This window comes from Choloepus didactylus, chromosome 5 (genome assembly GCF_015220235.1).
Source record: "Choloepus didactylus isolate mChoDid1 chromosome 5, mChoDid1.pri, whole genome shotgun sequence".
Lineage (NCBI taxonomy): Eukaryota > Metazoa > Chordata > Mammalia > Pilosa > Megalonychidae > Choloepus > Choloepus didactylus.
In genome coordinates, this window is record NC_051311.1 from 12,870,171 (window position 1) to 12,894,910 (window position 24,740).

General features: G+C 48.4%; 1 protein-coding gene across 3 annotated transcripts in view; it reads right to left on the reverse strand.

Annotated features, from left to right (window-relative positions):
• Window positions 1-2,015: 2,015 nt before the first annotated feature.
• JCAD (junctional cadherin 5 associated) overlaps window positions 2,016-24,740 on the reverse strand; it is an 81,763-nt gene continuing 59,038 nt past the window's right edge. For all 3 annotated transcript variants that reach the window (XM_037837960.1, XM_037837961.1, XM_037837959.1), the window contains 2 exons: window positions 12,220-15,863; window positions 2,016-6,539 (listed from right to left, as the gene is read on the reverse strand). In XM_037837960.1, the coding sequence (XP_037693888.1) occupies window positions 6,505-6,539; window positions 12,220-15,863 (3,679 nt within the window). In that variant the 3' untranslated portion in view covers window positions 2,016-6,504. The remainder of the gene's footprint in view (window positions 6,540-12,219; window positions 15,864-24,740) is intronic.

Genomic DNA, 24,740 nt, shown 5'->3' on the forward strand with positions numbered 1-24,740 from the left:
TATGGACATTTGGGTTCATTTCCGCACAAGTGGACCCTGCTGTTCTAACCTTAGAAAAACCCAGGTGGATTCCGTTAGTGCAACAGGAAGCACAGGACAAAGGCAGGCAGATAAGAGAAGGAAGGGCAACGGAATCTGTGTGATCTGGAACACACTTCCTCCAGCTCAAAGGCCTGCTCCAGCTAAAACAAAACTGGGGGGCCCCTTGGGCCGGTGAGGGCTGCTGCTCACCAAATCTCCATGGAGTTGTGTCCCCCAACACTCAGCAGTGGGGTGACAAGAGCATTTCCAGCCTGTGAGATGTAAGCTGAGCATCGGGGGGGGGGGGATGTGGGTGGGGGGCATGAGCAGAAAGGCTGATTGAGCTGGTGAGACACAGCCCCCACGGAGCTTCAGTGCACTGAAAAGGCAGCAGGGTGGCCAAACTGCTGAAAGTCTCTGCAGGCCACTGCAGATCCAGGCTGGAGGCTGGCCGCCCAGCTCATCAACACCCCAGTGCCCTGCCCTGCTGGGAGAACAAAGTGGGGAGAATTCCGTATCTTCAGCCTCTTGGCTCGCCCGTGGATGTGGGGAGCGGGACGGGGCGGGGGGGGGGGGGGGCAGACCACCCTGGGGAAGGACAGAACGGCAGGGCCCACCCCAACGAGAGCCTGCTCTTCGGGCATACACACGTGGCTGCGGTTTCAAATTCCTTTACACTCGGACGCTTGTGGCAGGGCCGAAGACCCTGTGGATGCCTATCTTTACCAAAAAATTGTCATATAATCTTAAGAGTTGGAAGAGACTGGCTAATTGAGTTCCACTCCCTTCTCTACCCTAGAGTGAAGTGTCCCAGGGAGGGTGGGAGCAGCTCAGGGGGGCCAGGCCCAAAACTTGGGCCTCAATTCCCTGGCTGGTGTATTTCGTCTTGTGGTGTCAACTTGGTCAGGTGACCCCTTGTGCAACCACACTATCACATGTGGATAATCACCTTGGAACAAGCCTTACCTTAAAGCCCACGTCTTACCGTGATCAGAAACTTCAGCCTACTCAGAGGCCCCTGGACACTGGAGCTTTGAGGCCCACACACATGGTGCCTTCCAAGAAATGGGGTAAATAGCCTGCAGAAGCTAATGGGTGAGAGCAGCAGCCAAACTTGAAAAGGACCAAATTTTTTAAAATTCAGAAGCAATGATGTGTAAGCATATTGGTCTGACTACCAGGAATAACCAACTGGGAGCATGATGGGGTGCAGAATCTTCAGCTGCTTCTGGCACCTGGATCCCTAAATGAAGATGGGGCCTGTATTTGAAAGCCTTCAAGCTGCCAGGACAAGTGATTCCCTGATGGTACAGGTTTAGGTTCATTTCCCACGCATCGAACACCAAACCTGACGGGCCTTTATATATACTCGATTCTTATATTCCAAGTATAAGTGAGGCCGATGAGCAAACGGAAGCCAGACAGGTGAGGCGCTCCAGGCCTTGTGCTGAGCTCTGGAGCCCGCTCCAGGACTGACTCCAGGCCTCTTGCCCTCGCGTTGGGGAGCCCCTACCAGGAGCTTTGATCCCCAAGAAGTCCTCAGTGGAGACGAGAGGCGCTGGGATCCTCCCGCCACATCTCCCTGGGGTCACTCCTGCTCCCCTCCTGGGACCCACCTTTAGAGGTTACAGGGAGCTTGTGCATGCACAGCCAGAGACAACAGACGCAGGTATTTTCATGCGAAATCTTTATTTGGAACGCGTGTGCTACTGAGCAGGCCAGCCACCCTGAAGCAGCAAGAGAAAGTACATTGTGCAGAGAGATACAAAGAGCTCCTTGAGACATTCACTTGTGTGTTGCTGGCACATCGTCTGCTGCTGCTTCCCCACGCTCGCTGCTACCCACCCCCCCTCACCCCTCACCACCACCCTCTCCTGTACTGAGCTGCGGCCACCGGCAACAGGCCCTCACCTGGTGGTCCTTTCCTGGGACCCTCTCCACCTCCTGCAAGTATTAACGATGCCTGAATTTCTGTGGGGTTATGGGGCCTTGTCTTCAAATTTTAGAATGATTTTTTTTTTTTTTTTTTTTTTTTTTTGAGATACTTTCTGCTTATTTTGTCTGACAGGCCTGAGTGTGATGGCTGGAATTTCAGCTGACCCAGGAGGAGAGGACTTCATTGATTTTTATAATCTGCAGGTTACTGCTCTTCTCCCTGGCTGGGACATGTGGTTTTCCTTTCTCATCTCCGCCATATGCTTCTCGACTTGAACCTGCCTTTGTCTCCCTCTGGCTCTGTGACTGCATGTTACACATCTTGGCTGTGGCTGGGGCAGTGGTGAAGGGAGGTAGGAGACAGAAGTGCTGCTTCTCTGGCTTGGCCACAAAGCCCGCAAGGCTTCCTGGTGAGGAAGGGGCTTCTCTCAGGGCGATCACTTCCTGCTCCCTCCCAGGCAAGGCACTGGGGCTGGCAGCCGGAAAACATGGACTTGCCTTTGGGTTCGTGGTTCCACCATTTATCAGGGTCCACAGAACAAGGCCCTCCCTGTCCACTGCTGTGTCAATAACCAGAGCAGTGGCGGGGGCTGTCAGTCAAAGCTGGGCTCTCCGGGTGCTCCCCGGCCTCCCCCACACTCCTGATGAACAGCCCGGGGACGGCGCTGATGGGCAGGCTGCTAGACCACAACCGACCCTTTCGAGAGGCCTCCCCACGTGCATGACAGGCTTCAGCACTCCTTCGTTTGTCCTCAACCAAACGCACAGGCTGGGGGCTGTTATTTTCTCATCTCCCCCTTCCCAGCTTGGTGGGTCCCCGCAGGGACCAACCCACGCTCCTGGGCAAGGACCACCCACCATGCAGACCCCCGAAGGTCATTTGGAATGTGGCTCCTAAATCCTGTCCTGAGTAGCAACCCTCCTCCCACAAACAGATGTACAGAATCTGCAATTAAAAACAAAACAAAAAGGAAATACACACACTGCCCAGGCCTGCGGTGGCCTTAGCTTAAGGAGTATACCCCCCGGCCCCCCACGCCCGCCACCCCAAGCCCAGCTCTCAGGCTCTGTCTCCCTGCACGGGGTGCGGGTGGGGGGGGGGGGGGTCTGGCAGAGCAATGGTCCTGACCACCAAAGCAAACGCTCCCAAAAACGTAGAAAATCAGAAGTGTTTCTCCACCTTCAGACAACTCTGCTGCACGGTCCCTTGCTCACTGATGGCAACCTGACAATCGTATATGATTAAATCACTGTAAATGACGACAGAGAATAGCCAGAACCTGCAGAAGTGATCCCGGGGCCTCGGGGTGGAACGGGGGGGAGGGGTTACTACTACCTTCCATTGGCCCTGCTGCCCAGAGACGGGGAGTGATGTTCCACTGGTGGATTTGCTTCCTCCTTTTTCCTCGAAGCCCGAAACCGAGCCGCTGCCAGAACAAGTCACTCTGTGGCTGCAGAAAATGCCTGGGACCCTAGTTTCAGAACTGTTAGAGTTTAAACACTGAACTACCAGGTTCAGGTTCATGAAACACAGAAAACTCCACTCACAGAATTTCCACAGGAACCAAAACCTCCACCTGCAGTTCGAGTAAGGAAACAAGGATCTCCAGGAGTAGGGGCTTTTAAAAAAAAAGAAGCCCAAAGAGTTGTGAACCCCATGGAAAACATCTGACTAGGGGCTGCCTGCACCTTCAGGCAGGAGGCTGCTGCTACTCGGAGAAACACAAGGCTGAAAATAATAACACAGATATTTGGTTTTTAATCATTCAGGAATTTTCTCCAGAGATAGCCAATTGGAGCCATATTATCATCAGACTTTTCCCTTCTTTTGTAAATCAAGAAATACAAAAACATTTCATACATAATTCTTCATATAGTTTTTTGGTCCAAATGGTCAAAATTGGAACTTTAATTTAATTTTATAAGTCCCAAATTACTAAACACCAACAGAAAGTCATATGTATGAGAAAAATAATAATACAAAATAGAAAAACTGTTTTTCAGCCACAAATAATAAAGGAGAGTTGTGTGTATATGACAAATAGAAATAATAAAAGGAAAATGAGCATTAAATTCAAAACCTTTGGTTAGAGACTAAATAATTTTATCTCATAACATGCAAGTTCAAACATCAAATTTTATAAGTTAACTTAAATTTTGAAAGTTATTTCTTTTCCCTCAAAATATTTATATATATGTTTGAATCCAGAAATTAAGGTTAAAACATAAATATTGGTCATGTCAACTCAATTCCGAATGGGTTCAGAAGGATATGATATAACCATCAGGATAAAACAAAGCAGAAGAACATCATGTTTTGATTTGCTTGAGGATGGACATATGTAAGATGCAACAATTTTTTTTTTTTTCTGGAGAACGCTTCTTTTTCTCTTAAGGAGTATGACTAAAATTTAATTATTTAGACTAAAAAAGGCTTTAGATCTATCAGCAAAACTTAAGAGGAAGTCAGAACAGAGCTCATGTCCATATACACATGTATGTGGGCTCAAACCTTCTTTCATCTGCATGTGATGAGGAAAGAATGAACCCACGAAGCCAAACCCACGATGGGTCAGCCCTCTCTTCATTCTACCAGACGACCAGAACGGTTCCTCCACAGTAACTGAGGGATGGACCTCTTCCCCACTAAATGTTTCCTGGGAAGAAGAGCCAGCCGTTCCTAGCAGAGACTCAGCCCAGATTACGGGAGCTGCCTGTAACTGCTCAGAAGAGCCCAAATCTACAAAGAGGTGACTCTGAGTAACAGGTAAGAACCAGGACTGCAGAGGAGGGTATTTGGAAAGACTTTTAGAATTATTTAGATAGATTTTCTTTTGTTGATTATAGTCCAAATACATGAAGCTCTTGTGAAATAAAATCATATGGTACAGATAAAAACAAGCCATGAGAGCCCAGTAAGAGCTGCTGTAGGGCCAAATTACAGACCACCCAACGGTTCACATTTTAGGAACTTGAGATGTCTAAAAATAGATAAGATGGTTTCTCAAAGAGAGAGAGAGAGAAGGAAAGGAAGGAAGGAAAGAGAGAGGGAGGAAAAGAGGAAGGGAGGATGAGGTGGCATTATTGAAACTTGGCAAGAAACTCTTTAGGAAACATTAGCTAACATCTCATTTAGAAAGAATAGACAAATGCATAAAAAATGCAAAAACTTTGTGCAGGCTAATGCAATATCAAACACAGTAGAATACATAGGCCTTATGATTCTTTTGTAATGGCTATATATATAATGCTCCAAGCACTTTTTAAAAATATGCAGAGACTAATTCTGGAGCATTCTAGATAAAAATACTTATTTCTATAAAGGAGCAGGGCAGGGGGAGGACAGCATAGGCTTGGGGCAGATCACCCCAGACATACAAAGCTGAAACTACGTTTTGGTAATTCTAGTCAACATGGCAGTAAAAGCCATTGTAAGGATGTTGGCTGGTTTTGAGAGGGTTCTTTTCAAATATAATCTTATAGCTGTATCTGTAAAGAAAAAAAAATCTTTGTTTAAAGTTCATTTTATTAACCCTGTAATATGTATATACTGACATTTCTTTCTACAATAAAATAAAAGTAGCAGTGTTGTAAAAAGGGACATAGCAAATGCTTTAAAGCAAATGTGAACCCTCTTTGGGTTCCTCTCACACAAGGGGATACAAACTCTTTTAAATAAAATAATACTTCCTTAAAAATCTGCCACCTAACAATTGTTTACATCATAGAAAAATAGTATTTTTGTAAAAAGAAATATAGTTACTTTGTTAAAATGGTCTATTTTAAACCAGCAATTATTTTTTCATATAAAGACTTTCTAAACATCCATACAGAAAATAAAAATAGATAATACTGAGTGCAAAGCAGACAATGTATATTTGCAAATGATCAAAGTATTTCATTCCCAGATAAACAATACTCCTAGTATAGTATAGTACACATTTTAATCTTTCAGCAACTTAAGAGATACTGCTTTTATTCTCTGATGGCAAGTTACTTTTACATAAAGTTACTTCCAGCAGCAGCAGGCCAAACTGACTAGACATGGATCGTGTCTATTCATTTCACACTTCCTCTAAATTCAAAGTGCTGAGACACGAGGCCACAGCCTGTGTCCCATGTCCCAAACCCCTTCACATGAGCACAGCACACAGGCCGTGGAGATGCAATAGGGGGTTATGGCATTCACAGGCCTTTCCAAATTATTCCACTAGATCTTCCACCTTTAAATTTTCACTCAGAACCAGACTGACACCCAACTATTTACCAACTCTGACAAATCCATCATCAAGGAGAGTTTCTATGAAAACACTTTTCTAAATAAAGGCATTAAATCTTCATGCCATAGAAACAGATGCTTTCAAGTGACTATTGCTTTATCTCCACAAAGCAACTCTGCACGAATGACTAATTTCTGTGTGACAGTGGCAAAGGATGTATCGATACACTAAAACCCAGCAGTTTCCAACGTATAAGTGCGCCTGTTGGGTAGTACCCCCGCATCAGAGGATACTTGCTTAGTAAACTCAGAGCTTCACTGCCATTTCTTCACACTCTTTCCACTCTGCTAGGATCGTACGAATCTGCAAAAAGAAGAAAGAGAATTAGTGGTATATTCAACTCGTCTATAATCTGCTTAATCCTCAGACCGTAAATAAATGTTAAGGCTCAAAATCCACAAGAGTATAAGAGTTCATTTCTAGACATTTCAACAATCTTGTTTTCACTAAGGAATAATAAACTGCCCACCCTGAGGCTACTTTAAAGGTATGTGGGTGACCATGACCCAGAGACGGGAAAATGTAAGCTGCTTAGTATTTTGAAGCCCTTCCTGCTGGTCATAGTTGAGTATAATCACCTTCAAATGCAATGCTTACGAACTGCAGTGAGGCGCATGGTGGATACTAAGGGGGAATTTGTGTGTGTGTGTGTGTGTGTGTGTAAATTACAACTGGAGTTGACGACTAGCTTTTGAACGTCCATCTCTGCGATCATGTAGTGTCCCTTGCGGGGCTGGAGGGACCCTGAAATTCTGACTATTTGGATTTTAGCAGACTGGCCTCAGGGCTGGACACAGGCCTGTGAGTACAAGCCTTCGAGGCCTTTGCAGACACGTGTGTGTCAGAGGCTGGCTGTCACATGGAGCCATTCTACAGTCCACACTGGAAAATCCCAACTGGGCCCAGATGACCTGGACTTCCAAAACGGGGAACCCAGCAACAGAGAAATAATCCCAGACCTCCACCAGCAGCTCAGCTGGGCGCTGCTAAGTTTGGCCACTGCTGGAACCACAGGGCTGTGGGGTATAGCAAACCTGAGGCCCACCCATTCCTCTCTTGGTCAGGAATCTCCTGCCACTGCAGCTGAAAGGTGGCCTAATTTTTAGAGGGAAAATGTTTCAGAAATCCAGAAGATGGCACACAGTTTTAGGGTTAGAAAAACAAAGACAAAACAATCTGTTTCCGAACCCATCAGGACCACTGTGCATCGTGAAGATCATGTAGATCCCAATTTCTCTGGCAGCGGCAAAATGCGCCCCCCCTTGCCTCCTCACGCCTTTTCAATTTAGCTAGAATACATCTCTGTGACGACTCAGCCGGAGTTTAGAGCCCTCTGAGTTAGACAGTGTCAGGGACTGAATCATATGTCCCCCACAGAATACGGGTTCAGTCTTAGTCCGTGTTCCTCCCGTGGGTGTGACCCACCTGTGCATGGGACCTGGGAGGAGGTTACAACCTGTTAAGGTGTGGATTCATCTGTGAACAGGATCTGCAAAGTTCCTATCCGGATGAGGCCAGACTGAACCATGGAGGGTCTTAAGCCATGCCTGGGGGCTGGGTCAGGAGAGGACAAACGGACGGAGACACGGACAACTGAGCAGAAGTAGCAGCCAGAAGCAGAGGCCGTGGGACAGAGAGAGAGACGTGAGTCAACCAGCCCCGAGGACGCTACATACTCTGGGAAAGCATGGCCTGTCGCAACCATGACATTGGACTTCCAGCCTCCAAAACCACGAGACAAATGCCCGTGGTTTGGGCCAACCCACTGTGTGGTATCTGTCAGAGCAGCCCTGGCAAACGGGGACTAGCGGTCTCCGCGTGGAGGGACAGTCCCGTGTTCTTCCTCGGCTGTGGTTAACCACACCAGTGCCCGTCCCTGCGAAGGGGAGGAGCTCCGCCAGGCTAGCCTGCCTCTGACCTTTCACACTTCACAACTTCCAAGTGGCCGCAGAAGACAGTGACAGCTGAGCTAACTCAGCCTCATGGTGTGTGGATTCTGAGAAGGGCCTTCCGGGAGCAAATGTGGCATTTTCTCCACTGAGAACGAGGAAGGCTGGTCACTAGTGGATGGGAATGTGTGGGAAGGTCAAGTTTTTAGCCTGTTGTAGTCCTGGGAGAAGCTGAGCATCTATTGAGCCCCACATTATACAGACTGTGCGCACTGCGGGGCTCACCCCAGTGCCGGGTGCATGGGGAGCATCTCCACAGAATGTACCTGCTGCCCACAGCTACGGCCGCGGCAGGGCACTGCGGCAGGAATTCTGCGGGACAGGGGCTCCTTCTGCAGACCCGGGAGGCTCTTGGCCCCATGGAAATATAATCAGAGCCACCTGAGTTATTTTAAATGAACAGGTGAAATTAATTTTCATAATATATTTATCCAAATATATCCAAAATATTATCCTTTCAACATGTATGCAATGTAAAAATAACTGATAGTATAGTTTTTTTTGTTTTTTTTTTTTTTGTACTAAGTCATTGAAATTAGGTGTGTATTTCACAGGTATTGCACAGCTTGGTTTGGACCAATTCAAGGGCTCAGTATGCCCATGTGATTCGGGGTTACTCTACTGGACAGCGAAGGTCTGGGGGAAAGGGTGTCACCCTAAATATTTGGAATCTGACTCCCATGGGCTCTGTTTCAGCTGATGACATCTCATCAGGCCATCTTGGTGGGTGTTCCGTGTGGCAGCGCTCTGAAAAGCTGGTGCCCCTGAAGCTGTGCTAATGCCCAGCTTTCCTCTGGCACTATCTGGCATCATCGGACCTTGCCAGATTTCCTCACTTTGGGCCTGAGGCAGTTTGTCTCTCCCCATCCTCCGCCTGCATTCACATCGTGGGGCATGCCACAGAGGAGGACCAGGGCCTGTTACTACACTTCTGGCTTGGAACATAATCCGTCCAGCTGCGGTGGGATCCTGTGGCCTGAATTAGCTTTGAGCAGCTGATTTCTTAGCCAGAGCTCAAAAAGACCTCTAAAAAGATGATGGCTGGAATGACCATCTGTAATCTGAAATAAAGACACAGTATAATGTGATATGCTCCACAATATAACAGAGATGATGAAGTTCTGCAAGGGTGTGTGTGTGTGTTAGGGGCACAGGGGATGGAAATACAGATCGACTCAGTGTGTCTTGTTTGTGACAGTTCCAGAATCCAATCTGGATTGAGGTGGGCCAGGAATCTGGGAGAACTGAAGTGGTCCCAGCACCTTGGGGTACTGGGGGGAGGGTGAAGTGGGACGGAGAAGAGCAGTCTTGTGTTTAAAATAAGATACATTCAAAGGAAAACAAAGTCCAAAAGTTTATCAGCAGCAAAGCAACAAGGTTTTATCCTAACTTGTGAGGCAACCATGAGTGGAAAAGTTCACGTACAGCAATAGTTTTACTACCTCAATCATCCAACCCACATTCCTCTCAAAATGACGAGTTTTGACTATTGAGGTCTTGGGTTCAGGGGGCTGAGCACCAGCACATTTGAGAAAGAGTCCCTAAGTGGCACCCCATGCTTCCAATTACTCAGAACACCAGAGCAAACTGTCAACATGCACAGCTCTCTGCATTCAGGTTTCTTAATGCATTTTAAATGCATCAGACAGTGAGGAGAAAAAAATAATGAAATTTCTACTTCTAGCAACAGTGGGGGGAGTGTTTTTAATGGTTGGCTAAACTTAAAATTTGTATTACCTGGCTGTTTTCGGATACCCAACCAACACCATTCATGTGCCAAATTGTCAAGCTAAAATTTGAAGACGCGTTTTATTGAACTATCAATTCTATATTATAAAATACTTCTGAAAATATGTGGCCATAGACTAAGGCATGGAACTATTTGCAAACTGGTTTTCTTTACTATTATTATAGGAAGATTTTGTCTTATTATAAAAATCTGTACAATTCTCAGGAAAAAGGTTGCACATATGTAATCATCGTCATTTTATAGATGAAGAAACTCATTACAGAATCCACCAAGCTTTAACTAGCATTTCAACATGAGTGAGCAGATATTACTTTCAGGAGTAGAGACACATCATGCTTGAGCCTAAATAAATCCCAATAGCTCTACAAACGGACCATGTAACACTTTTCCACCATAATGGCAAAAAGTTCCCATTCTCAGTATTCTCTTTCTCAGCCAAGAGCAAATTTGTCAAAATAACATGATCCAAGAGAGCCCTACATATGTATTATTTCAATAATGTATTTTGCATAAAGAACAGAGGAAATGTGATAACATTCCTAAGAATCAAACTGCATCAGTGAAAAAGTTTTTAAAGTGCCCAAGTAGGTTTTTTTTAACAAAAATTTCTGGATTCTTCCAGCTGTAACAACAACTGCCCTTTTCCATCTGCATTTAAATCCTTGGATTTCAAAACAGAAAGCAGAGATGTTGGCGACAGCACTACTGAAACGGACGGCCCGGCTCAGGAGGTGGGATGGGGTGCCCCTTCCCTGCCCTGGTACCCTCAGCTCCTGGGGCATGGGTTTCCCTTACTGTAAAAAGATTCGGACTAAATGATTCAAGTTCCTCCCAGTCTACGGTGTATGATGTGGACCTTTGGATGGCTCAACTCTTCCCCTAATCACTTCTGGGGTCAATAACTGACTAATTATTGCCAGTGCCTGAAACAGATGCCAAGGGGCCTCACTCTCTGCCTGCTGCTGTCAGAGCTCAAGGGCAAACTGCATTCGGGAAAAAGCACTGTTACTATCACAGGAAACCTTCTGGTGATTTTATGGATCAGAGAAGGCTCTGGAAACACATGCAGGTGAGAGGATGGGGAGGCTGGAAGTCTTCAGGATGCGAGTGCCAAAACAGTCTCGCCTGAGATGTGACCATCAAAGCACAGGGCACTTGACAAAGCTCAGTTGGTCGTCAGTTATCGACCCCAGAAGAACCATAATCTTTTAATCCAATCTTGCTGGGTGGAACCTTTTGATTGAGTGTTTCCATGGAGATGTGACCCAGTCAACTGTGAGTGAGAACTCTGCCTGAATCATTTCCACGGAGATGTGGTCCCACCCATTCAGGGCGGGTCTTGATTAGTTCACTGGACTACTTAAGAGAACTCCAGAGCTGACACAGACCTGGCACTTGGAGATGCTTGGAGAAGCAGAGAGAAGGATGTTTGGAGATGCTCAGCTAAGAGATGAAACCCCGAGTTTGCCCCAGAAATGCCCTGGGAGAAAGAAGCAAGGATGCAGAGATGCTGAGAGAGAGGAGTGAAGACAAAAGCCCAGAGACATTTTGGAGAAAGCCATTTTGAAACACAACCCAGGAGCAAAGGGCCAGCAGACGCCAGCCACGTGCCTTCCCAGCTGACAAAGGTGTTCTGGATACCATCACCTGTACTTCAGTGAAGGTGTCCTCTCCTTGATGCCTCAGTATGAACACTTTTATGGCCTTAGAACTGTAAATTTGTAACCTAATAAATCCCCTTTTTAAAAGCCTATCTGTTTCTGGTATTTTGCATAACAGCAACTTTAGCAACCCAGAACAAACAGTGTGGTAGTGAAAACAGATAAAAACAGGGATGGGGGGAGAAGGGTTTTGGAAGGTGTGACTATAAGACAGCATAACAGAATGGCCAGTTTATTGACTAGTCTGGTATGTCTTTTCTTATTAACTTAATAAAGAACTATGAGGGTTATTTGGCTGAATGCCTGTTGTTTTAGGCTGGTCTCCAAAAGGTTTACCAAGGTGTCTTCACCAATGTTGGAAGACATAACAGATTGCCCTTTTCACAGTAAGGGGTCTGAAAAGTTGATATAGATCATTTCTATAAATACATAATTATCTTAAATACATAACAAAAACTTGATTGTTTTTTAAGGAAGCTTCCAGATAATTCTTTGTAAAATGAAGCATCTTTTCTGTATTTGCAAATTTTCACTACCCACCAGCCTGGTATTTTTAATCACCTAACTTATCATCTAAGGAGTCCAAAGGAACACCGGAAACGTGCTCGCCCACCCCCGCTCACCTGGGCACCAGGAGTCCTCATCGACGCTCCTCCTCCCGCGGTGCCGGCTCCGGCGTCCGCTTTCCTCCCGCGAGAGGGCGCCCCTGGAGGCGGAGCCCGCGCGCCCCCCTCTGCGCGCGGGGTCCTCGCCGCTCCGGGCCGGGGCGTCCTTGGGCTCCGGGGTGGCGCCGGCGCCGCCGGGGGAGGCGAGGAGCCGCATGCGGGACACGGAGCTCACCTCCTTCATCCTCAGCAGGCGCTCGGGGGCGGCCCTGCGGGGCGGGGAGGCCAGCTTCTCCTGCAAGCTCTCGATGGCCTTGGAGGGGCCCCTGGGCCTCTTCTCGGGGCCCGCTGCGCTCGGGCTGCCCTCCACGAAATGGAACAGCGTGGCCCGGAAGGGCGGCCCGGGGCCCCCGGCATCGGGAGCAGGGGCCCGGGGGTCCGGCGGGCGGGGCGGAGGCTCGGCGGGGGCCCCAGGCAGGCCGGCAGGGTCGGGGGCTGGGGGGGCTCGGCTCTCCCCGTCCCTGCCCCCCACGAAGAGGGGGCTCTCCGTCCAGCCGCACTTTCTCCGGCCGTAGAAGGCATCCCGGGGCGCTGCGGGCTCCTCCGGGCAGGCCGGGCCGGGCAGCGGCTTTTCGCCGGGCGCGTCTGTCCGGAGGGCAGCGTCCTCGGACGCGGGGGGCTGGGGCTGGTCGCGCCTGCTTCTCCTGCTGCCCCGCAGGAGGGTCTCCACCGCCACGTCGATGCCCAGGATCCTGGCTGCCCTGGCTTGGAGGGACTCGTTTTGGGGGATTTCGACTGCACCCACTTTCTCTAAGGAGCCGTCCGGCTCACCTGGGCACTGCTCTTGGCCGGTACTCAGCCCCACAGCCCGTAAGTCTGGTGCCGAGAGGCCTCGACCTTTGTCAGCAAGGGAGAGGGGAGCCCCTGTACCCTGCTCTCCACCAGCATCAACCCTGGGGGGGATCATTTGGCTCAGCTCCACAGAATTGAAAACACTGGTGAGTTTCTGGTTTTCCAGTGGCAACCCCGGTTCCACTGCGAGGACTGGGGGGGCTGGTTTTGTGTCACTTAATCTGAATGCCATCATTCTTTTCACAGGGCCTGGGCTGACTGCTAGCTGGTCTATTCTACTTTCCACCTCCTGGACCCTCTTCTCCATAATCAAGCTTCCTGCTGCTGACCCACAGTATCCACCTCTGCTCCCTTCCGCCCCCAGGGGGCCCGGGGCCCGGGGCCAGGCACATGGCCATCCTGGCCTCTGCTCCTCACTCCAGCTCTCAGACTTACTTTTCACCCTTCCTGACCTAAACCCAGGCTCCTCCGGCACCACCGTCCTTGGCCCTTGCTCCACTCTCATTTCCTGACTGTTTTCACCGAGGCCAGAATTCTCCGGTCTGGAGCTGGTGCCGTTTTCCTGCTGCCACTCCGTCTCACTTTCTTCACTGCCGCTGCTCCGGCTGCTGCTCTCCTCCTCCTCCTGAAGCTCCTTGTTGAAACTTTCCAACTGACTGATTAAATCCCAGGGACGGCGACTAACTGGCTTCAAAAGAAACTGACCGAAGAGCTGCTTGCTGTTGCACGGCCCGGCTGCTTCGCCCTTCACTACCTCCCCCTTGGGCGTGGGGTCTGCTGCGTGTCCATGGACCTCAGGGCAGGGCTGACGCGAGCACGCCTGTGCCCGATTTGTGCTGGACGGGGTCCAGGAGAAAGCACTGTTGCTGGACAGGCTGAGGTGCAGCTGACCTTTCAAGTGATGGGCACTCGGCCTCTGATTTGGGTCCCCAGGAGCGAATGCCGGGGACTTTTGAGCTTCGGAGGCGGGTGGGTCCCAGCACTTGGAAGTCGGCCCAGGGAGCGGCTGTGAGCTCGTGGGCTCTTCGGCAAAGCTGGTTTGGGTTTGCTGATCTCTGTGCAGGTGCCCTGGCCAGGAGCCAGGAGGTTTGGACTTTCCGGGGCCCGTAGGGTGAATGAATCTGAAGTCGTTTGTTTCTTTGTCTTCTGGTTCCCCCAGATCGTGTTTTTGTGGCTCTGCTTTGCCAGCCATGCACCCCATGAGCGCCTGCAGCTCCAGGTCGGTGGAAGACATGCTCAGCAGACTTTGTTCTTGCAAAGCTGCTTTCTTATCAAACCCGTTCTGCTTATCAGAGCTCTGTTTTAAGTCGTTGTTTGTATCTATATCTGGCAGATGTGATTCTGATTTAACTGGGATGGAAACCAAACAAAATATAGTCTCGTTCATTTTTTTCTTTGAACATCTCTTGATCTGACTCCCGGTTTCAAACGTCTTGAGCTTGGTCATGGTTTCCCTGGTCCTCTCACCCTGCAGTCTGGGGGAAGAGACGTGGCCCTCTGGGTGGCCGAGCCGGCTGCCTTTCGTGGCAGCTTGTGGTTCTCTCACGATACAACTGTTGTCACTTTCTCCATCCCTAGGGCGGTGGCCCAGCAGCCACGGGGGGCTGGGATCAGGGGCTGCAGGGGCTCCCTTGCTCCCTGCCATGGGCATCCGGCTCTGTGCATCCCAAAAGGCCCCGTCATGTTGCACACTTCTGTGAGCAGCTAGTTCCTGGGGAGCAACAGAACCAGGGTCACACAGCTGACCATACGGCTTTGCTCCTTTGCAGATGCCCTGGGGCTGAGCGAGTTTAATATGGCGTATCCGCGGATGGTCAAAAGGAATGTACTCAACAGAGCTGTCGTCGTAAGCGGTGGTGGGGTGGGGCTGTGGGTGCGGCCCTGGAGGAGAGCGCAGGCCAGCGCCATATTCATTCCCGGTTCCCAGGGAGCCACAAGGAAGCTGGTGGCCGGCACCGGTCTTCTCCATGGGCTGCTGCTGTCGAGGCACCGCATCCTCCAGGTACGGGTTGGTGATGTGCTCGGGGGGTGACCTGTATGATGGGGGAGGCACATAAACCGGAGGCTCCAAAGCAGGGTCTGATGCCCAGAGATCATGCCTGGGGTCGTTGGTTTTGGTCAAATAGGAAACATAAAGGTCCGTTTGCTGGCTGTCCTGATAGTCGCTGTTTTCTACTCCTCCCCTAGATTGCCAGTGTGATTCGTAAGATGGAGGCTTTAGGGGTCTCCCAAACTTACGCTGTGGTAAAGGAACAAAGGAGCCAGCCTTCTCAGGGTTCCTTGTGGATTCCAAAGTTGGCGCACAATTTGGAGGATAAAATGGCATTTTCGGAACACCTGGCAAACGTCCATCATCTAATGGAATGGGCACTTCCACGCAACTCAGGCTCTCGGGGGAAAGAACTCTAGGCAACGACTGGGATTTCCCCTTGTTTTGAGAATTCAACACATGCTCTCCTTGAATGAACGGGTACAGATCTTGAAACACTCTCTCCCCATCGCTGTCAGACATCTGCCTCCCTAGTTTCCTCGGCTGGTTCCAGCTTTCGAGGCTTACGTTCTGCCACCTGGCGGGCCCTGACATTCTCAGTTCTTCTTCCAAAATTGCCGCCTTTATCGCACTCTCGGTCCTCGTTCCAACTTCCCATGGACCCTCCCTCAGGTGGACGGGCAGGCCATGGGCGTGGGCCCCTCCCCTGGCCTCCGGGCCCAGCCAGCCACCAGGCTCCGGTCCTCTTCTCCCCCAGGAGGCCCGGTCGTCACCGGCCTGGGGCTGGGAAGGCCACATGCATAGTGCTTGGTCATAAAATCTACAAAACAAAAACGCACAGATGTCACAAGAAGGGAATAAGCACTCAGGAGAAACACATACTTTCTCTGCCTCTGTGCCCCTTACTCCAAGTCAAACTAGGGTCAGGATCTTGTAGAAATGTATTCCCGACCACCGCACTTGTCAACCAGAAGGAAAACATGCCTCACAACCAGGGTTGGAAGACAGCCCCGTGTTTTGCCATCGAGGGCCTAGGAGTGACCACAGCAGGCTGACCACATGAACAAGGGCACACTGGTTGTCCCTGAGAGGGGTCAGGGCCTGAAAACTTTAAAGTGCCCAAGGGATCAGGTTCACCCAGGAGCAGTGGCCCATCTGCACTGAGAGCTCTCAGAGTGCTCATGACAATGCTGGATTCCTGGCTCCGGCCAGACCTGCTGAACCATCTCTGGGAGTGGGGTCTGGAACCTGCTCTACGGAGCAGTAGTTCCCAAACTTCACTGAGCTTTGGAATCACCCAGAGGGCTGCCAAAACACAGCCTGCTGGGTCCCTTACCCGGTTCCTAGTTCAGGAGGCCTGAACGGGGACTCAAAATGTACATTTCTAACAAGGTCCTTGGTGAGGCTGATGAGGACTGCACTTTGAGAACCATCGGTGCCAGTGGTTCTTGGCGGCAACCGCACACTTGAATTCAGGGAGTTCTTTTAAAAACCCTGATCCGAGGGAGAAGGGGGACCCAGGATTCAGTGTTTTTCCAGGTTCGCCCAGGTATTTCCAAGCATGGCTAAGCCTAGAACCACTTGCTTGCAGATTTCCCAAACTTCCCCGAGGGTGAGGCCCACCCAGGAGGCCTGTTACACACACACATCGCCAAGTCTCTCCCCCTAAAAATCGAGATTCATGGTCTGTTTTAGAGCCTGGGAATCTATTTTTAACAAGCATGGGCTGATTCTTATCTTCGGGCAATTTGGGAAATACAGCTAGGGCTGATTTGAGACTGATGCAGAGGAAGAGGGGGCTGTTTCCAGGGGGGACAGAACCTCTCCGAGGCAGGATGATAGCAGCAAAGGCCAGCCTAGCTCCAGCAGCTGCCCACTACCTGGCCGCACACTGGAATTGCCTGTGGGCCTTAAAATCCCGATGCCCAGGCCCCAACCCCACATGTTTGGATTTAATCTGTCTGGGGAGGGGCCGGGCCACTGGTATATTTCCAAATCTACTCAGGTGAGTATAGCATCCAGGGTACAGCATCACTCTTCTGCAGCAACCAAAGAAAGCCTCTGAACTACTCCACTATCCAGCTGCCACCCGCAAGGGACTGGACTAGAACAGGAAAATCATGGATTGAAGAAAGCTCGGGGGACTCAACTGTCTTGATTAACGATGGGCTATGCAGAAAAGGTTTCAACCCTCTAAAACTACCCTTGGTTTTTCAAATTATAAGGGTAATACATATTCATTATTAAACATCAGGGAAAACATGGCAAAGTACCAAAACCGAAAACTGCATGTAATTTTTTTACCTGGAGACAGTCACTTTGGCACGTGTCTTCTAGTCTCTGTGTGTGAGGATGTGTATTAAGTGGCCTTGCTGTTCTCGCAGGGATTTGGTTTTGCTGTGAGCATCTCCCAACTCAGCAGTAGGCAACGCTTAATGCAGAACACACCCTGAGCTGGTCCACTCTTAAGTGCTTTCTGTCCCTGATGCCACTTAAGCTTCCCCTGAGGCAGGTTCCACTGTCATTCCCCGTTTACAGAAGAGGAAACGGAGGCACAGAAGTCAAGTGGCTGCCGGGCCCTGCGATTTGCCAGGCACCAGGCTGAGCACGCCAAACGAATGCTGTCACTGGAACTTTATAACCACCATCACCCCCCCCCCCCATTTTACAGATACAGAAACGGAGGCACAGAAAAGTTAAACACCTTTCCCAAGACATGCAGCTTGTCGGTAGTAGGGAAAGGCTTCCAACCCAAGAAGTGTGGGCATAAAACCCAGTCAATCACTGCATCTTATACGCTGAAGAAAAATTCCTCAAAATATGTGAACTGAATGGACGAGCAGCTTTCCCTCATATGCACGTGATTTAATTAACCAGATGCCACTGTTGGACATTCATGCAGATTCTGATCTAAAACATTTGGATAGACAGCATTGTGCACAAACATTTATGCATGTCCCAGATTATTTAGAATCAGTCCCTAGAAAAGGAATTAGTAGATCATGGTGTGTTATTTATTTTATACATATTGCCGAAACCCAGCCCACTTTCCAGCTCGTAGCCCAGGAGACTGAAGAGGAGAAAAGGGAGGTGTCCTGGGGCCACAACTTCTGGACAGCGAGAGTTGGTGATGTGTCTGCATGCCCATTCCCAACACACGGCAGGAAGGTGCTGCAGTGCCGGGGCCCGGGGTAAAAATTCTTGTTACTGCCATGGTTGTTTGGAATTCTTTCTTTCCCCTCAAAGGTGAGGGTGGCTTCTCTAGTCCTGCCACCATCACCACTCCCAATAACTTATTAAGCAGCTACTTCAAGCAAATCTTTAATTTTGAATTGAAAAACTAAAAAATATTTAAAATCAGTGTGAGTGAGTGGCCAAAGTGCTTCTGCATTTCTGACTTGTCCACAGGGCGACACTGGCCACATCAGGAGCTCACGGTTTCTTTGCTGCTGTCAGTAAAATGTTTTGAACGTTTCGGTTTCTGATGCTTCGCCGAGCACTGCTGGGCCAGCTTCGGGGAGGCCGGTGGTCTGGGAAGCTGGCACCGCTGTCCCCTCCCCGGGTGCAGCAGCAAAACGCCCAGGAAGCTGCGTCCCTCCCTTTAGGACACCTCCGTGACTCCACTGCCCACCAGCAGCCTGGGGACAGGGCAGAAGAGGAACCGTTCAAAAGTTCCCAGCACCTGCTGGACTGCAGGGTCTTAGACTCTGGGGAAAGTCCAAGGGCAAGACTTAAAAACTGCAACTTATTAAACCATGACAGTTGTCAGAGATGCCACTGCAGAGACAGTGCGAGACATCATTAGGAAGAACATGACCGATATTCTGCCTCAGAGAGAACGTGCCTGCTCGCCTCTTCTCTTAAGCCGATGGTGCGTGGGCCTTTATTAAAACCTCCCTGACTCCTGTCAGTCCCATAAATGTGTTTCTAGAGCTCCAGACTGGAAAAAACAGGGCACTGTGGTTTATGCTCATTTTCTCAACTGAGGTTTTGGTTTCACAGCAGGCATGTGGGGTGCTGAGGACGGGGGCTGAAATCCTAAAGGGTATGTGCCCTGAGCACAAGCAGAAGAAAAATAAAAAATAACATAAATAGGACAAGGATGAAAACAGACTGTAAAAGCCTCCTTTCCTCCAGAAGTTGTGTGCTCAGTTTTCTCTAGAGTGAATATCTTTCCCCACCCTAAAATGTTGTTGTCTTAAATTTGTCAAAACCACCATATCTAAAACTCATCAAAATGGCAAACAATCTAAATTTTTTTTCTTCTATTTGCACACTATACCAATTTAAGGAAAATAAAGTCATGTGGGAAAATTTAAATAACCTATCTGAAAACCTCGTCCATGCTACATGGAGAAGTACAAAGCATTTGCTTAACAAAAATGTCTGCTTTGTGGTGGAGAGAGCCAGGCTCTGACAGGGCAGGTGGGCCCCACCTGGGGGACAGTTATGGTAAAACTCTCCTTCAGACACATTATCAAGTGAGGATCTTCTATTAGCTTCTATATGTGACATCCACTGTCAGCTAAAATGCACACTACCCTAGATGGCTTCAAAACCAAGAATATCTTGTAATACCTTTGAGAATATAAGGTGAGGTCCAATTTTTCTTTTTTTTAAAAAATGAAACTAGTTACTCACATGTCAGGAAAAAACTTAACAATGGGACTTTTTACAAAAACAAGCTGAACACGTTAAAACGGTGGGAAAAAGATAAGGAAAGCCAAGTGGAATGTGATAGCCCAAATAAATTGTGTTGACAAGTTCAATGAGACAAGCAGGACATTAAAGCAGAATTCCCAGGAGTGCAGGACAAAGACAAAGGAGCAGTTACACTTGCTAACAGCTCCCTGCCTTGTCGCAGAAGAGAGCGTGATGCAGTGATGCCAACAAAACAGCTGATTAAAACGGTTTGGAAACTATCTGAAACGTGAACATGTGAAAAGCAACATGCCTAAAGGAAAATTAACAAGTCTATCCACTGAATGTATAAAGCTGATTGTGAAAAAAAATCAGGAGGAATTTCTGTTCATTCACATGACCCATCTTCAGCCACAATAGAAAATATGGTCCTTCTTTTAAAAAGAGTAAGAGCATACTTAGAATGGGGCAATATTTGAAGTAACTTCTCATCACTGAGCCACAGGCTCTAGGTGTATCTTCTCAGCAGATGGCAGGGTCTACAGAAACTGTGTGTGTTATAACAGACCAGCACCTTGCCTTCCCCCCAGGGGACACTGGAGGGATGTGGGGCTCCTTCATGAATGAAATCCTGTACCTCGTCCTCCCAGGGGTGGCCCAAAGGGGCTAGTCAGTTACCCTCCACTCTGGAGGTCAGGCTGGAGGGTGGGGAGGCCCCACTAAAGGGGTCTCCAGGCCCCGGGATTGATTCCTGATTGGCGATTTCTGCAGGTCCAGCAGATGCCTGCTGTTCTCCATGGCCTTCAAGCCCTGGGGCCCATCCGGGGCCCCTTTGCCACAGCTGAGTCCCTTCGGAAGCTCGGAAGCCACCCCCTCTTGCAGATGGCCCAGGCAGTCTCACCCAGATGGACCATCTGAGCATGAAGGTCGTGTGCACTGCTTAAGGAACATCACGCTCCTCTAGGAGAAACTGTCTTCTTCTAGGCTGGTGACCAGCACTTTGGGCATTTCTTCAGAGTGACTCAGATTCTGCAGCCCCATGTTGGGTATCTGACGTGTCCTCGTGATGGGGCCACCACCTTCCCCAACAGAATGTGCTTGTGAGGCTCTTCGGGCCTGGAAGCCTGCGTCAGCTTTTCCAGCATGCCTTGGTCTACTCACTATGCTACACTGTGTAAATAATCCTCAGACCCAGGGTGACAAATAGTTAATTTGGGGAAGGAAAAATATGGGGTCAAGAAAAGATTAAGACCAAAGTGAAGGGGTAAGCAGAAATTAAACATCAGTCAGAAAAGATAGAGCTGTTCTGAAAACATAATGGGGTAAGTATCACTAGTTAGCCAAGTTCAATTTGAACAAGAATAATCTATTGCATTGGCAGAGGGATAACTAGAAAATGCCCAAATACCTGGTCAGGCAGCTGAAGTACTGTTATATGCCTGCTTCTTATGATGACTCAATAAATGAGTATTAATAGCATAGATTACAATGACATAAAGTACCTGGCCATCTATTTCACGAGATTCATTTTTGTTATTTTCCAAAATATATAAACTTAACAATGGGTCTGGAAGAGGAAGTATAACCATTAGAACTTTATATGGTGCTAAATTTAGACACATGAACAAGGGGAATAGAAAAATCAGCCAAATGCACCAAAGTTATCAATGTGCACAATGGATAACTAAGTGAGACTCATCTTGGAAAAGCACCTACTATGTACCTGAAGGAAAGCACCAGAAGTCACAGCTACTCAACAACAGAGGCTTCTGGACTCCTAAGCCTGGGTCAGGGTTGTACAAAGATGAGCTCAGAACAGAAAGTCACTTTCTCGCAGACACAGGGCTTCCCACCAGCTGCCCGGTAGCTCTCCCCTCACTTCCTCCAGGCCACTAATCACATTCTGACTAATTAGGAAGGAAGGGCTCAGACTCAGAAAAGCCGAATGGAAAGACGATGCCTGGGGGCAGGCCTAGGGGTGCACAGTGACCCTGCAGCCAACCCCAAGGGGCCTGCATGGGACCGAAAGGCTCCTCTAGTGGCATCACACCAAGGAGGTGTTCAGGGAGCGGGGCCTGGGTTTAAAGGTTGACACCACAGCTTTCTGATTGGGTGCTTAACCTCCCTCTGCCTCAGTTTCCTCATCTGTTGAAGGGCAGGCAATCATTCCTTCCTTTGCAAATTTGTTGGGCAAGAGTCAATGAGATAATATATTTAAACTGTTTAGCCCAGTGTCTACAACATAAGAAACACCTGTGCTAGTTATTATTAATGCTCACTAACCTAACTAAAATATATTGAGCCTTTAAACTCAGGGGAGGGGGTAATTTTAAAATTCTTTTTCCTCCCATCATCCAGGGAAGGGGTACGTGTAGCTCAAAGGGCAGAGTGTTTATTTTAACCTGGTGATTATTTTAGGTCTGTATTGTCTTTTTCTGAGTTGTAATCAATAGGACTTCAAAATAACAGGAAATGATGAAATAGCTGTCATAACATGGCTCTCAGGAAAAAGCCACACCCATTTCCATAACGATGATGTAGAACAAACCACTATTTAGTTTATTAAAACTAAGCAGGAAGAGCAAGCTCCAATCCATTCCCTCACCTACAGTCAACAGGTAAGGCAGATTATTTTGGTCTTTTCATATTTTCTCTTTAATCAGGATATATCAGATTTCCACCAAAAATACAGCTGGTCCTCACTATTCATAGATTCCCTATTCGCGAATTCACCTACTTGCTAAAATGTATTTGCAGTCCCAAAACTGACACTCACTGCGCTCTCACAGTCATTAGTGGACTTGTGCACAGGGGCGAAAAATTGAAGCCACCCGACATGCAAGTTCCCAGCTGGGGTCGAACAAGGCTCTGTCCTCTTGTTCCAACTTGCATGCTGCAAAAAAGTATCCTTTCCACAATGTATTGGTGCCATGTTTTTCACGTTTGTCCTTTTTGTTGATTTTGCTGTTTAAAATGCCCCCAAGAGTAGTGCTGAAGTGCCATTTGGTGTTCCTAAGCATAAGGCAGCTGTGACGTGCCTTACGGAAAAACATGCATGTCAGACCTTGTGCCGGTTTGGATATGTTATGTCCCCTAGAAAAAGCCATGTTCTTTGATGCAATCTTGTGGGGGCAGGCCTACCAGTCTTTTGATTAGGCTGGAACCTTTTGATTGTTTCCATGGAGAGGTAACTCACCCAATTATGGGTGAGAACTGTGGTTGGGTTATTTCCATGAAGGTGCGGCCCCGCCCACTCAGGGTGGGTTTTGATTAATTCATTGGACTACTTAAGAGGGGTCAAGAGCCAGCCCAGACATTTGCTGATGCTTGGAGATACTTGGAGCAGCAGACAGAAGGACGTCTGGAGATGCTAAGCTAAGAGATGAAGCCCAGAGTTTGCCTCGGAGAAGCTAAGAGAGGACTCCCAAACATTTAGAGAAAAAGCCACTGAAATCAGAAACTGAAAGCAAAGCAATCCAAGAGCAAAAGGCCAGCAGACATCAGCCACGTGCCTTCCCAGCTGACAGAGGTGTTCCAGATGCCATCAGAATTTCTTCAGTGAAGGTACCCTCTTGTTGATGCCTTAGTCTGGACCTTTCTGTGACCTTAGGACTGTAAATCAGTTGCAAAATAAACCCCATTTATAAAAGCCAATCCATTTCTGTTATTTTGCATAATGGCAGCATTAGCAAACTGGAACAGACCTGCTTTGATCAGGCGTGAGTTTTAGTCCTGTTGGCTGTGAGTTAAGTGCTAATGAATCAATAAATACCTTAAATATGGTGTCTTTAAACAGAAACACACATAAAACAAGATTATATGTTGACAGATTGATGGAAATGTTGTACCAGAGGCTGGTAGGCACCTAGCCCCATCTCTCCCCTGGGAAGGATGGTTCACTATTTGCTAATTAGGTGTTAGTGGCAACACCTAATGAGACTAAACTGTATTTTCACTACTGTAGTCCATATCCTGCCACCACAGACATGAAAAAAGAGAGCCCTAGTTTTTCTCCCTTTCATGTTTCTATTACGAGCCCTCACTTGCATTTATTTGTTCATATTTATTCAATAAGCAGGTGCTGAGTGTGTTTTGTGCCAGCCACTGTTCTTTAGATGCTAAGCTCAGAGTAGTCAAGGGGGGAGAAGGCCACCACTAGGTAGAGCAGATCAGAGAGCCCAAAGAGACGGTAAAGAACCAACACCCCATGTTCTCCCCTAAATGACGAGGACACTGAGCTCCAGTGAAGCCAGATAACGGCCCTTCCGTCCCACAGCCAGCACCTACCAATATGCCCCCAGATGTCTGGTCTAGGCTCTTTATGTCTCATAAGGAACTCAGAGGGATCATCCTCTTTGAAGCAAAACCCACTCTGCCTCTTTCTGGAGTCGCGTTTCCTGTCCTTCCACCCAGAGTCTCCCAGGTGGGTATTTCCCAGCTCGCTGACTGATCCAATTCTTTAACCAAAGAAACTCAACACCAGCAGGCTCCTCCAGGCGACAACATGGCTCCCGAGACAAGGCTCTGGCTGTGCTGCTGCTGGGCGTCTTCTCCTTCACCGAGGGCACGTCCCTGGCCCTGCCCCCGCAAGCCTCCCATGCAGCGGGGCCACCTGCCCTTGGGAGAAGCAACAGTGATGGGAAAGCCAGGTGGGAACAGGGTGGGTGCTCCTTGACGGTTATGTGACTCGTGAACAAAGCACAAAGCATCTCATAAGAAGGGTTCACAGAGAGACCACAGGGGAAAACAGGAGGTCTGGATCTTCATGTGTGTGCAGGAGTGCACAAGCTCAAGAAAGACATGTTCTTCTCTGTGACGGGGTCAAAACAACAATGCCTAAGAGTCAGGATATGAAATAAGTAGCTAAAGGACAAATAATGTTTGCGGATTTATAATTTTGAAGAAAGAAAAGAGATACATAGAAACAGATGTTAAGCTTGAAGAATTCCTTTTTTTTGGAAAACCACTATAAGCAGGATATGATTGGAGAGAAGCTAAAAAAGCCTCCGAAAATTAACTGTTTCCCATATCCAGTGGCGCTATCTAGGAGGTCACT